We start from the raw sequence: 12,340 nt of genomic DNA on the forward strand, positions 1-12,340 counted from the left end.
ACAACATCCATGGTTCTCTCTTGGTCTTCTTATCAACCTGTTCATCAGTTGTCACACATACAGGGGCGCAGTGAGTCTCAGCCCTTTTCTCCCAGAGCTCAGAACATTCACCTTGTAAACTGCTTGGGTAAAAGCACATCACACATGCACCCGAAGGCCTGAGCTGTGCACTGCTCTGCTGTCCTTGCCAAGGCAACTGAAGTCCTGTGTAGAGGAAGTCAGCTCAGTTACATAAGTGCTCACTGTGGGCTTATGCCAAGAGCACTGGTCTGATGCTCAGTTTTTCCCAAGATTTCTGCACCATGCTTCTATCCAGACTGCTTCACTAAACCATCTGCCTCTAAATTTAAATATTGTCTAGGGAGCTTGGATTTCCCCCAAACAGTGTGTCTTCTTGTGTGGAGCCTGGATTCCACTTAGGGACCTGGCAGTACCAAAACCTTTGAACTAAAGATCAGGAGCCCTCAGCTATACTACCTTCTCTGCCCCTGAGGAACTCTGGAACCTCCGGCAAGTCACAAACACGTGTCTTAATACCTGCCTGCCTTCTTCAAGGGACAGTATGACAAGCGAAAGTGTATGCACAGAAAGCTTTGGTAACTGTAAAACACGTTTGTCTTGATAACTATGCAGCATATTTTTAAAATGAGATTGCTGTTGTTGTAACTTAAAGAGATAATCTCCACGTGAAACTCAAGTGTCTTTCTAACGTCCATGAAGGCTGGAAGACCAAAAACCCAAAACCACTTTCATTGAGTCGATTCCAACTCATAGCAATTCCCTGTAGGGCAGAGTAGAACTGCCCCATAGGGTTTCCAAGGCTGTAAGTCTTTACGGAAGCAGACTGCCGCATCCTTCTCCCGGACCGGCTGGCGGGTTCAGAAGGCTGGAAAGGTGGTAAAATATGGCAATTTAAATATGCTTCGGGAGTAAGTTTCTTCTTCAGAGCTGAGCATGTTTCAGGGTGGGGATGTCACATTTCTAGAATCTCCAGGGGGTAGTGTGAGTGTGGGTTGTTATCTGAGGGTGGGGAGTGCTCACCATGTAGTCTAACACTGCATCTGTATATATGTGAATGTGGTATCTGGGTTAGTGTGCCCATATGTTCTGTCACATGTGTCTCTGTATGCGGCACCCATGTGTGTGGGGTTCAGCTTTTGGATTTTTATTTATTTTATTATTGTGGTAAATATATAGGAAACAAAACATTTGCCATTTCAACAATCCTGACATGTACAGTTCAGTGACATTAAATATCTTCATCATGTTGTTCAGCCATCACCAGCAACCATTCTCAAATTTTTCCATCACCCTTAATAGATGTTCAGTGTCCCCAAAGCATCGTGTCTTCCTCCTCCCCTCTGCTATCCACCCTCCCCTGGTAACCACTAGGTTCAGCATTCATTGAGTTGAGAGCCCTGGGTTCTGGATTTTGGTCTGCTACCTAGGTTTGTGGTCTTGACTAAGTCCCTCAGACCATTCTGACCCTCAGTATCCTCATTTTTAGAGAGTTAGGCTAGATGATTTCTCAGCATCAAACTTAAGCATGGGGGCATTTTGTTATTGGTTTTACTATCTAATTTGGTTTCTGGATCTTGATTCCTACGTGTCGGCCACTGTTAGTCGGTGACTACCTTGCCAGCTCCTATACTTGCGTTCATTGAAGTGCTGGAATTTGACTTTTTGGAAATTGTCTCTTACTCACTGAAAATGCAGGAAGCTTAAGTATGAAACTCACTCATTAAAAAAAAAAACAACACATACACACACATACAAAACCACAGGGCCTATCAGCCTGTCGTCATCGAGCAGACTAGAATAGTGCAGAAAACTCTAGGCAGAGAGGAAATGAACTTGAGAGAAGGAGGAACACACGGCAGAGAGAGAAAGGGAGGAGTGAAGAGTGAGGGCTGAAGTGCAGGGCCACCGAGATGATCAGAAGATGGACGAAGTGGTGGTGAAGCAGGGCTACCTGCACCTTCAGCAGCAGCAGACCTTTGGAAAGGTAGGAGCCTGGGCTGGGGCTGGGCCAAGGGGCTGGAGGGCTGTTAGAAATTCCTAGGAAGAAGGCGGAGTTTCCCAAATGTTCCACAATGCTTATGGGATGGTAGGGACTGTGCCATCCTCCAAGTTAGAGCCAGAGCTCAATCTCGAAGGGGCTCATTCCACAGCAGATTCTGGCCTCCCAAATAGGCCCCTCACTATGCTCTTCCCTGAGGGTTGTTGGCCCTCCTGGGGGGAAGGAAGCACGGACTGAGTCTCTCCTCTCTTGTTCTGTGATGACTTCTTGTGGGGACGATTCAGAAGGAGATGCAAAGAACAGCTGTGGGGATAGTTTGGGATTACAGTGGTGGTTCCTTCCTCCCTTCCAAGTGGTATGGGCTTGGCTGGTGTTAAGCTTGGGCTGAGGCTCTGGGAGCCGACTCCCCAGTATGCCCAGCCTCCTCCTTTCCTGGCTTTCCTGAACGAGGAAGTCTTTTCCTCTCAGCTGACCCACACCAGGGCCCTCTGACTGCCCTAACTCTCAAGGGATGAGGCACAAAGTTCAGGGGAGCTAAGAGAAGTTCCTAGAGAAAGGGGCCTTCCACACAGAATTTCACACAGAACAAGAATGATGGTTTCAAGTCTGAGCCCTCAAGTCCTCTGGGCTTTAGGGACTCAAAGGCTTTGGAAAATTTATCTCTTGGGGTTGGGGCCTACTCGGCCTTCTTTCAGCCTGCTTCTGGCGGTTTGTTACTGTGCTTCTTTCTGCCCTCAGCGATCTTCAATGCTTTCTAATTCCTGCAGTTCCTGTTATTTCTCTGCCTCCATCAGTCTCCTGTGATCTTTATCTCTCTCCCCATCTCCACGTGTCTGCCCCAGTCCCTCGCCCACAGTTCTTCCTCTCCCCTTTGGTCACAATCTCTTCATCTTTTGGTGGCACCCTCTCGGCACCTCACTGCCCATGCACCTGGGCTCAGAAATGGCGGCGATTCTGGGCTGTGCTGTACAGAGGGTCCAGTTGTGCCTTGGCCCGGCTGGAGCTCCAGGAATGCCCGGAGAAACAGCGCCGTGGAGAGGCTGCCCGGCGGGTTATCCGCCTCAGTGACTGCTTGCGGGTGGCCGAGGCCAGTGGGGAGGCCAGCAGCCCCCGGGACACCAGTGCCTTCCTCCTGGAGACCAAGGAGCGCCAGTGGCTGCTGGCAGCCCCCCCTGCAGAGCTTGGTGACTGGATGCAGGCCATCTGCCTGGTGGCCTTCCCTGTGAGTAGTCTAGGGGTGCAGAAAGGGTAAGGGGATGTGTGAGGGTGGGGGGGCCTAGCTATTTTCTGTGGGCAGATGTTCCAAGAGGCAAGGTCAGGATGGTGAGGGTATTCCTTGGTGAGGGACCCCAATACAGAGTGCAGACAGGGGCAGCAGGTGGGTGTGCCCGGAAGAAAGCCTGGCCAGAGGTGGAGTTTGGGGTTGGTGATGGTCGTGTGAGACCTGGGCCTCTTCCCCAGGGACAGAGGAAGGATCTCTCAGGGCCCAGGCTGGAGGGTGTGCTGAGGAAGAGTGGCCAGCCCTGCATGGAGGAGAACGAACTGTACAGCAGCTCGGCCACAGGTGAGCGATGGCTGCCCTGTTCTCCCAGGCGCTCTCCCCAGGGCGTGGCTGGGGGAGGTATGAACCGCTGCTGATGGCCTCGAGCCTTCCTGCCTTGTGGTTGCCCCTAGCTCTGGCCAGCCCCATATCAGCCTCTCCCCATCACTTCCGGGCATGGCCCAAGGTGGGGAGCCTGGCTTTCCTGAGTGTCAGCTTTTACCCTTGCTTCATCCCAACTTGCCCAGGCTCTGCTGGTGGGAGAGGGCAAGGCCAGGGGGCCCTGGTGAGGGTGCTACCCTTGAACTGTCTCTCTTTGGGAACTGAGCAATTGTTTGAAAAAAGAGTTTTTTCCAATCTGATGTTGGCTGTGGTTTTAAGGTGTCCTGTAGCAAGGCAGCTTCTTGCTGACAAAGCAATCCCTGCTCTCGCTGTCTAGCCCTCTGGGGTGGGTTGTTGTATGTGCAGGGCAGATGGACGGGGGAAGCAGTTTGTCTGTGCTTAATTTAAGCTCCACCACACAGAGGGCACAGGATGGCATCAGCAGTGGGTGGATAGACTGACAGCTGGGAGGGCAGGGTCAGGCTTCCCCTGCAGCTGTGACAGTAGGGACTGGGGAGGCAGCTGGTTCGGGGTGAGAGTTGCTATAAGTTGGTGGAGAAGACAAGCCTGTGGCTCTGGCAACAGGGGCAGGAAGGATGTGGGCACGAGGTTGGGGTGGATGTGGCTAGGTCATGATGCCTACTGGGGTAGGGAGTAAAGGTACCTGGTTTTGGGGGAGTATGTCCTTGAATGGAGCAGCTCAGCTTTCAAGGTCCGGGTTGGGGGGTTATGGGTACATGGATACCACTTTTTATAGTAATATTCTGGCATCTTCCTTTAGAATGGGGGCATAGTTGAGGCAGGCCAGCTGTTTGCCATTAACTGCATTTTTCACTCCCCTCTTCTCCCCAGTGGTTGCCCAGAAGAAGTTTTCTGTAACCATAAGACCCACAGAAGCCAGCGAGAGGTGCCGGCTCCGGGGAGCCTATATCCTCCAGGCTGGAGAGAGTGCCCTAGAGCTGTGGGACAGCCCTGAGCTGGGCACCCGGCTGTATGACTGGCCCTATAGGTTTCTGCGGCGCTTTGGGCGGGATAAGGTGAGAAAGGGGCTGCGGCTGGGCAGGTAGACAGTAAGGATGAGCTGTGAGAGCAGAGAGAGTGTCAGGGAGAGGTCAAAGCCCTTCTACCCCCAAAAGGAGAGAGGAAGGCAGGAGGAGAAAGGGAAGCTAGAGTGAAAAGAGTGTAAAAAAGAAGCACAAGTGTGAGAAGGAAAGAGGGGAAGGATCGTGGAGGTGGGGGAGGAGGAATGGAGAAAGACTAGTGGTAGAGAGGAGTAAAGAATGGAGAGGAGCCCTGGTGGTGCAACTGTTAAGCACTGTCCTACTAACTGAAAGGTTGGCAGTTTGAATCCCCCAATGGCTCTGCAGGAGAAAGACCTGTCCATCTGCTTCTGTAAAGATTACAGGGTCCCTATGAGTAGGAATTGACTCTATGGCACCTGGCGACAACAACAAAGAATGAAGTTAGAGCAGAGCACAGTATGGCAACAGTTAATGCATTCAGCTGCTAACTGAAAGGTTAGAGGTTTGGGTCTACCCAGAGGAGCCTCGAAAGAAAGGCCTGGCGATCTACTTCTGAAAAATTAACCACTGAAAACTCTGTGGAGAACAGTTCTGTTCTGGTACACATGGGGTTGCCAGGAGGTGGAATCAACCTGATGGCAACTGGTTTTAAATAATGGCTGAGGTTTATTGAGGATGAGCTGTATGCCAAGCTCTGTAGTTGAATGGATGGGAGGGAGAATGAAAGGAGAGGAGAAGGGAGATGAGATGGGGAAGTCTTTGTTTATAAGGAAAAAACACAGGGAGGGAGGAGAAAAGAGCTGGGGAAGATGAACAGTTCTTAGTGGAGGGAAGCTGGAGGGAATTGGGGCACATGGTTGGGGGTGGGGTCCAGGAAAAGCAACCCGGCCCAGTGGCCTGGCCACTAACCTCCCTCTCCCCCTCTGCGCAGGTAACCTTTACCTTTGAGGCAGGCCGGCGCTGTTTCTCTGGGGAGGGCAACTTTGAGTTTGAAACCCAGCAAGGCAACGAGATCTTCTTGGCCCTGGAGGAGGCCATCTCTGCCCAGAAGAATGCTGTCTCTCCTGGGCCACAAACCCAGCCAACTACCATCCCCACAGTGATGCCCCAGCCAGAGAGCCCCTATTCCCGGCCCCACGACTCACTCCCGCCACCATCACCCAGAGCGCTTGTGCCTGCGCTGCGGCCTCGGGGCCCAGAGGGGGAATATGCAGTGCCCTTTGATGCAGTGGCCCAATCCTTGGGGAAGAGCTTAAGGGGAATCCTGGCAGTCCCTCCCCAGCCCCCAGCTGACCCTCTGTATGACAGCATTGAGGAGCACCTGGCCCCCAGACCGGAACACATATATGATGAGCCTGAGGGAGTGGCTGCCCTCTCCCTGTATGACAGCCCCCAGGGACCCCAGGGTGAGGCGTGGAGGAGGCAGGCCAAAGCTGACAGGGACCCCAGTGGCCTTCAGCATGTCTTCCCAGCCGGGCAGGACTTCTCTGCCTCTGGCTGGCCTCAGGGAACTGAGTATGACAATCTTGTACTCAAGAAAGGCCCAAAGTGATGGGAGGGTGGAGGAGCTATGGATCACATTGAAGGGCCAGTACAGAAGCAGTTCAGTGATGATGGGGAAGGGAGTTAGAAGGTGGTAAGGAGCGAGGAGCAGGCCTCCCCTTCCAGTTTTTGCTGCCCTTGACTCCTTTTGGTCACTGCATTCATAGGACGGACTCCCTCTGCCTCCTTCCTGTCCCCCCACCCCCACGCTGGGCTTGACCTGCCTTAGTTTGGTTTGACAAATTGTCCCTCCCAGTGCCCGCTGGGTGAGTCACCATACCAAAGCAAGAAGGGTGCCGGAGAGACCCACCCTCCTCCCACTCCTTTTCTACTTCCTCCACTCCCAACCCCCAGCCTGAGCAGAACCTGGGGCATTTAGTGCAGAGGATAAAAGGATGTCAGCAAATCACCCTAGTTCCTTGGCTTGTGCAGGCTCCCTGCAGGCCGATGACCTCTGCAGGGGACAGCCGTGGCTCCAGACAGCTAGGAGGATGGCTGCAGCTCTCTGTGGGGTTCAGACTTCTCTGTTGCATTAAACATCTCTGAAACATTTTTGTGTGGCTTGAGTGCTGTGGGGGTGGGGATGGGATGACACAGCCTTGCTGGGGGATGCATGCTCCAGTTGACCACTGTTGAGCACCTCCTCTCCTGGCAGTGAGGTCCTCCCTGAGCCTGTACTGGGTCTGATGCCTCTGTCCACAGGGCCAGAGATCTGGCGGGAAGTCAGGGCGCCATGGGAGAGAGATTCAAGTATCTCTAACCCTTTGCTAGTACTGGATCAACACGAGAAAAATGATGGGGAAGTAGGGGTGGGGGGGCGGGGGCGGGGGCGGGTGGGAGATGATGAAAAAGCTGGACTGGAAGAAAGGAAAGAGTTGGCATTTATTGAGTCTCTTATGAAGCCCTGGTTGCACAGTGGTTAAGAGCTATGGCTGCTAACCAAAAGGCTGGCAGTTCAAATCCACCAGCTGCTCCTTGGAAATGCTATGGGGCAGTTCTGCTCTGTCCTATAGGCTCACTAGGAGTTGGAATCAACTTGATAGCAACAGGCTTGGCTTTTTGGATTTTTGAGCCTCTTATGGACTAGATGTTATTGTGTACTGTTGAGTCGATTCTGACTCCATGTGACCGAGTAGAACTGCCCCATAGGGTTTTCAAGGCTATAATCTTTATGGAAGCAGATCACCGGCCTTTCTTCCATGGAGTGGCTGGGTGGGTTCAAACCACCAACCTTTTGGTTAGCAACTGAGGGCTTAACTGTTGTACCACCAATGCTCCTTATGCACTAGATATGGGACTAAATACTTTTACAGTTGCTAACCAGCTGTGTGGCCCTGGGCAAATCCCTTCCCATCCTGGAGATTGGTCTTCTTGTCTGTAAAATTAGGGGCTGCACTGCGTGGGTGCTCTTCCATCTCTGTGATTCCCCAGAGGCCCTTGTGGCCCCACTTCCCTTTTATCCCTTTTCCCCACAGGTCAGTCTCCGTTCTTGTGCTCGTTCTCTCCATCACCAAAACCTGCTTTCATGGAAAGGTATGTCAGTAAATCACTGATAGCAGCCAATTCAGTGAATATTACAGAACACTGTATAAAACTCCCTGGCCTCAGGCTACTTACAACCCAGAAGGGGAATGAGCCAAGAGGGATGTCTTTATAAGTTCCCATAAGACGCGAAACAGTGCCCTGGCGTTCAGACCAAGAAAGACTTCACATCAAAGGTGGCATTTCAGGTAGACTTTCAAGGTGGGAAGGCATTTGATGAATATTTGGTTTGAAAAGGACATGCTAGGTAGGATGGATAGAGAAAATAGAGTATGAGTCTTGTGGGAAGGTTTGCATTTATGAAAGAGTTCTACCTTCAGAGTAGATGTGTGACAAGTTGGGAAGGCCAACTCAGACCATGCTATGGAGAAATTTGTACCTAATTTGAAGGGAAGGAAGAATGACTTAAGGCTTTTGAGTCCTATAAGAGTTGAGCTTTAGGGCAGTAACCTCAACAACTCTGTGGAAGATGGGCTGGAGGTGGAATGAGTTAGGAGGTTGAATTGAAAGAGAAAATTCAGAAACGGCAGTGGATTCAAGAGACATGATAGAAATAGCACCTGCAGATCTTGGAGCCACATTGGATGTAGAACACAGAGAAATAAGGGTTTCTGTCTCAGAGACTCAGGTAACCTGAAAGGAGCCAGAAAGGGGACTCTAGAACTTAGGAGGAAAAGAAGAGAGACATACAGATTGAAGTCATTCTTCTAGGTATGTTTGTTATCTAAGCAGGGGCAGATTATCCCACAGGCAAGGTAAACATGGTGCTTAGCTTGCTTACCAGATCATGTGTAGTGAAAAATTTCACTTGGTAAAAAATTTCACCTGAAATCATCCACTACAGTTTAGTAAAGTAAGCACAAGTAAGCCCGTGCTTACCTTGCTTACTGGATCATCCGTCTCCATTAAAAAAAAAAAAAAATTGTAAATTTGAAAAACGTGTTTGATTCTGTAGGAAGGTGCTGTGAGGTTGGGAGAGAGACAGATGCCAGCCATACCTAGAAGCAGAATCTTTGATGTGGTGAAAAAATGTGAAATTATTCCCTGTGGATGATCTGGTAAGCAAGGTAAGCACCGTGCTTACTTTGCCTATTGGATAATCTGCCCCTGGATCTAAGTCTGATCTCTCACTGCGGCTGTGTTCTTTACTGAAGGCATTTGAGGCAATGGGTGAGTGGCTAGGAGGCCTTCCTGAAGCCCTGCCTCTTGTGTCTGTACCACAGGACCACTTGGCCCCTGCTGGCACCATCTGGTCCCAGTCTCAGAATATGCTGGAGGCAAGAGGGGCTCATTGCCTCTGAGAATTTCCTTCTTTCTCCTCTTCGGGCCAGGGGTGTGGAGCGGTCTCTTGGGCAAGGAGGCTGTATTTTTCTAATTTCCGTGAGGCAGCACTAGGAGGGAACATCCTGGATCCTCCCAGCAGGGGGCAGTGTTAGCCTGTGGAAAAGGCCACAGGGGGCTTAGCTGTTGCCAGCCTTGGGGGCTTGGACATGAAGGAAGGAATTTGAATATTTACTACTAGAAGGAATTGAGGATAATTTGAATCTGCATTTTAGAGTTTGTTTCTTCAGACTATCAGAATCCCATCTCGAGACATGTGGACCCTGCCTTTAAGTGGTGTGGAATCCTAAACTGAAACTTGCCCCTCTCATATCTTCTCTCCTCACCCTCAAGATCTAGGAACTTCTGAGCTCTTCCACTCTGAGGCTAACTCTGCTTCACAAGGGGAAGTTGTAGCCTGGGGCCCCAGGGAAAGGTGGGGTGAGGGCTGCAGGGAGTAGGGGAAGTAAAGCATTTGGGGAAGCTGGGAGGGGTAATGAAAGTACTTGAGACAGTTGTTGAAATGCTGACCATGTGTCAAGGTCTCTCTCAGAAGATGTGGTCCACTGGGTGTGTCGTTCTTGCAGAGAACTGTGTCAGTGCAGTCAACAACCAGGCCCAACTGCACTAACGTCACCTAAGACATGTGCATTGTGCCTTCATTCGACAAATGCCATTAGGTATCTCTGTGTACCAGCATCACCCGAGGGCTGAGGAGGCTGCAGTGAATGACATAGACATGCCCCCACCCACGTGGAGCCCACTACACAGACAGGGTGTTCAGAGGTCGTTTACCAAATGAATTAAAGGAGTTAGCTTTAGGGGTCAGCCTCCTCAGATATAAATACAAGATGGAAGCCCTCCTTGAAGTGTTTCCATGACACCCAGGTTATCAAGGGGGGAACCATAGGTAAAGAAACAGACCAGTCTTGAAGGAGGCAGGACAAAATAAGATCAAGTGACAGCTCCACCAAGAAAGGGTCATTCTGCTTCAGTGTCTGCTGCCTGGCAGCTGTTGATACCATGAGAAGCTTTGCCGTGGCCAGGACACTTATAAAAATGCTTATATTTGTAAATTAGTATGCAGAGGTGACATCAGGGCAGGCAAGAATGGCATCATGACTGACGCCCAGCATAGGGATGTGTACACACCCCTGAGATTTATAGAACTGCAGAAGTGCACGTGTGAGCACACACTAGCATTCTTCCTGTTTTCTTCTCTGTCTCTCTTGCTTCTCTTTGTGTTTTTATTCCAGGGTGTATGTGTGTAGTATGTGTGCATATGTGTATGAGTGAGTGTACGTGTCTGTGTGTGTGCATGTTGGCCTGGCTTCACCTCGTAAACCTGCTCACAGCATGGTGGTGGGGATGAGTTCCCACCTTGAGGCTTCAGAATAAACAAGAGCCCAGATTTCTTGGGCCTCTCTTCTTGCTCAGACTCCTCCGTAATGACTACACTCAAGCTGTTGCTGCCACCACCTTTCAGCTGTGATGCTAACCAGACACGTGCCTCATGGGTGCTGATTCAATTAGCCAAGTTGCCCACCTCCTGCAAGGGCCATTTATAAAATCAGCTGGAGGCAGGGTAGGGGTGGAGAAAAGCAAAGTGGGAGGTCAGTGAGCTGGGAGGAGAGGCTAGAAGAATAAGGGGCTCTGGGAGGGGATATCTGATTCCATTAGGAATCAGGCTGGCTTCTCCATGGAAGGCAGCTGTACATCACTGTCTGGCTCCAATCCTCTACTCCTGGAAGGACCTAATGCTGGCCAGCATGGAGCAGGGTTCATCAACCTCCAGGCTCCTGACTGGTCCACCTCGTTCCTCCTTGCCTCCCTCCAATCTCTGGACCTCTCTTCTTGAGACTAGCTCCCAGATCCCTGGACCAGAGGTGGATGCTGGTGGGGGCGGGGGGGGGCAGGGAGGAGAGTGGATGGGGGAGCACAGGGTTCTGAGGGATTTGTCAGGGAGCTGGTGTCTGATCAGAGACGGGTACAGTGCTGTAGGGGGTGGATGGGAGGCATGCCTGAGGGGGTAACAACATTTAGTACCTGCAAGTCTCCTCTGACAGATGGGTGGTGGCTGCACATTGGCTGGGAATCAAACCTAGGTCTCCTGTGTGGAAGGTGAGAATTCCACCACTGAACCACCACTAACCTCTGTGTATCTTGACTACCTGGGCTCAGATTCTGGCTCTGCTACTTGCTTGCTCTTCTGCCTGCCGACTATGTCTTAATGGAAAGAGTAGGGAGCCTTGGTAGTGCAGTGGTTAAAGCATTCAGCTGCTAACCAAAATGCTGGTGGTTTGAACCCACTAGCCGCTCTGCGAGAGAAAGATGTGGCACACACAGTAATAGTATGTTTCTCATAGGCTTGTTATGAAGATTAAATGAGTGAATACACCCAAAGCTCCTAGAACGGTGCCTGGCACATACAGTTCCGTTATTATCCAGTGTCTTAGTCATCTAGTGTTGCTATAACAAAAATACCACAAGTAGATGGCTTTAACGAAGAGAAACTCACAGTCTAATAGTCTATAAGTCCAAATTCAGGGCGTCAGCTCCAGGGGAAGTCTTTCTCTTTTCTGTTGGCTTTGGTGGAAGGTCCTTGTCATCAATTTTCCCCTGGTCTAGGAGCTTCTCTGAGCAGGAACCTCAGGTCCAAAGATGTGCACTGCTCCTGGCGTTATTTCTTGGTGGTATGAGGTCTCCCTTCTCTGCTCTCTTCCCTTTCCTTTTATCACTTGTAAGATAAAAAGTGGTGCAGGTCATACCCCAGGGACACTCCCTTTACATTGGATCAGGGATGTGACCTTAGTAAGGGCATTACAATCCCACCCTGATCCTCTTTAACATAACCTAATCATGCCTCATTAACCACAGGCAGAGATTAGGATTTACAACACATAGGTAAATTACAATCACAAAATGGAGGACAATAACACAATATTCAGAATCATGGCCTAATCATGTCGACACGTATTTTTGGGAGACACAACTCAAACCATGACATCCATGATCCCATTTCATCATTCCAACAACTCTGTGAGATGAGCAGGGCAAGACACCCCATTTACCAATGAGGAAACGAAGGCTTAGAGAAGTGGAGTCACTCATCTTTGGGGGTGAACTCAGGCTTTGTGGAGATGGAAGAACTCGGTTGGGAAGGAGAGGTGAAGACAGCAACATCAATGGCCTTTAAGCAGCTGGATGATGGCACCCAGCTGGGCCTACCCTGTACACCTGGGCAGGTAGTGC

The 12,340-nt window shown here is 50.7% G+C and overlaps 1 protein-coding gene across 2 annotated transcripts; it reads left to right on the forward strand.

Moving 5' to 3' along the window:
* Window positions 1–1,701: 1,701 nt before the first annotated feature.
* DOK2 (docking protein 2) lies at window positions 1,702–6,776 on the forward strand. Of its 2 annotated transcripts, none has more exons than XM_049865137.1 (5): window positions 1,702–2,005; window positions 2,961–3,242; window positions 3,488–3,584; window positions 4,515–4,699; window positions 5,616–6,776. In XM_049865137.1, the coding sequence occupies exons 1-5, from the start codon at window positions 1,943–1,945 to the stop codon at window positions 6,234–6,236; spliced, it is 1,248 nt and encodes a 415-aa protein (XP_049721094.1). In that variant the 5' UTR covers window positions 1,702–1,942; the 3' UTR covers window positions 6,237–6,776. The 2 variants fall into 2 exon arrangements, with proteins under 2 accessions (XP_049721094.1, XP_049721092.1); XM_049865135.1 differs by having other exon boundaries at window positions 1,712–2,005; window positions 3,482–3,584.
* The last annotated feature ends 5,564 nt before the right edge of the window (window positions 6,777–12,340 follow it).

This window comes from Elephas maximus, chromosome 22 (genome assembly GCF_024166365.1).
Source record: "Elephas maximus indicus isolate mEleMax1 chromosome 22, mEleMax1 primary haplotype, whole genome shotgun sequence".
In the NCBI taxonomy this organism is placed as follows: domain Eukaryota; kingdom Metazoa; phylum Chordata; class Mammalia; order Proboscidea; family Elephantidae; genus Elephas; species Elephas maximus.

What these genes read in the sequence shown, in the direction of transcription:
- DOK2 (XM_049865135.1), top strand. Translation starts at nt 1,943, where the DNA reads ATGGACGAAGTGGTGGTGAAGCAGGGCTACCTGCACCTTCAGCAGCAG. An exon ending in AGCAGCAGACCTTTGGAAAG is followed by an intron (nt 2,006 to 2,960) that starts GTAGGAGCCTGG and finishes ACCTGGGCTCAG; the next exon opens with AAATGGCGGCGATTCTGGGC. An exon ending in TCTGCCTGGTGGCCTTCCCT is followed by an intron (nt 3,243 to 3,481) that starts GTGAGTAGTCTA and finishes CCTCTTCCCCAG; the next exon opens with GGACAGAGGAAGGATCTCTC.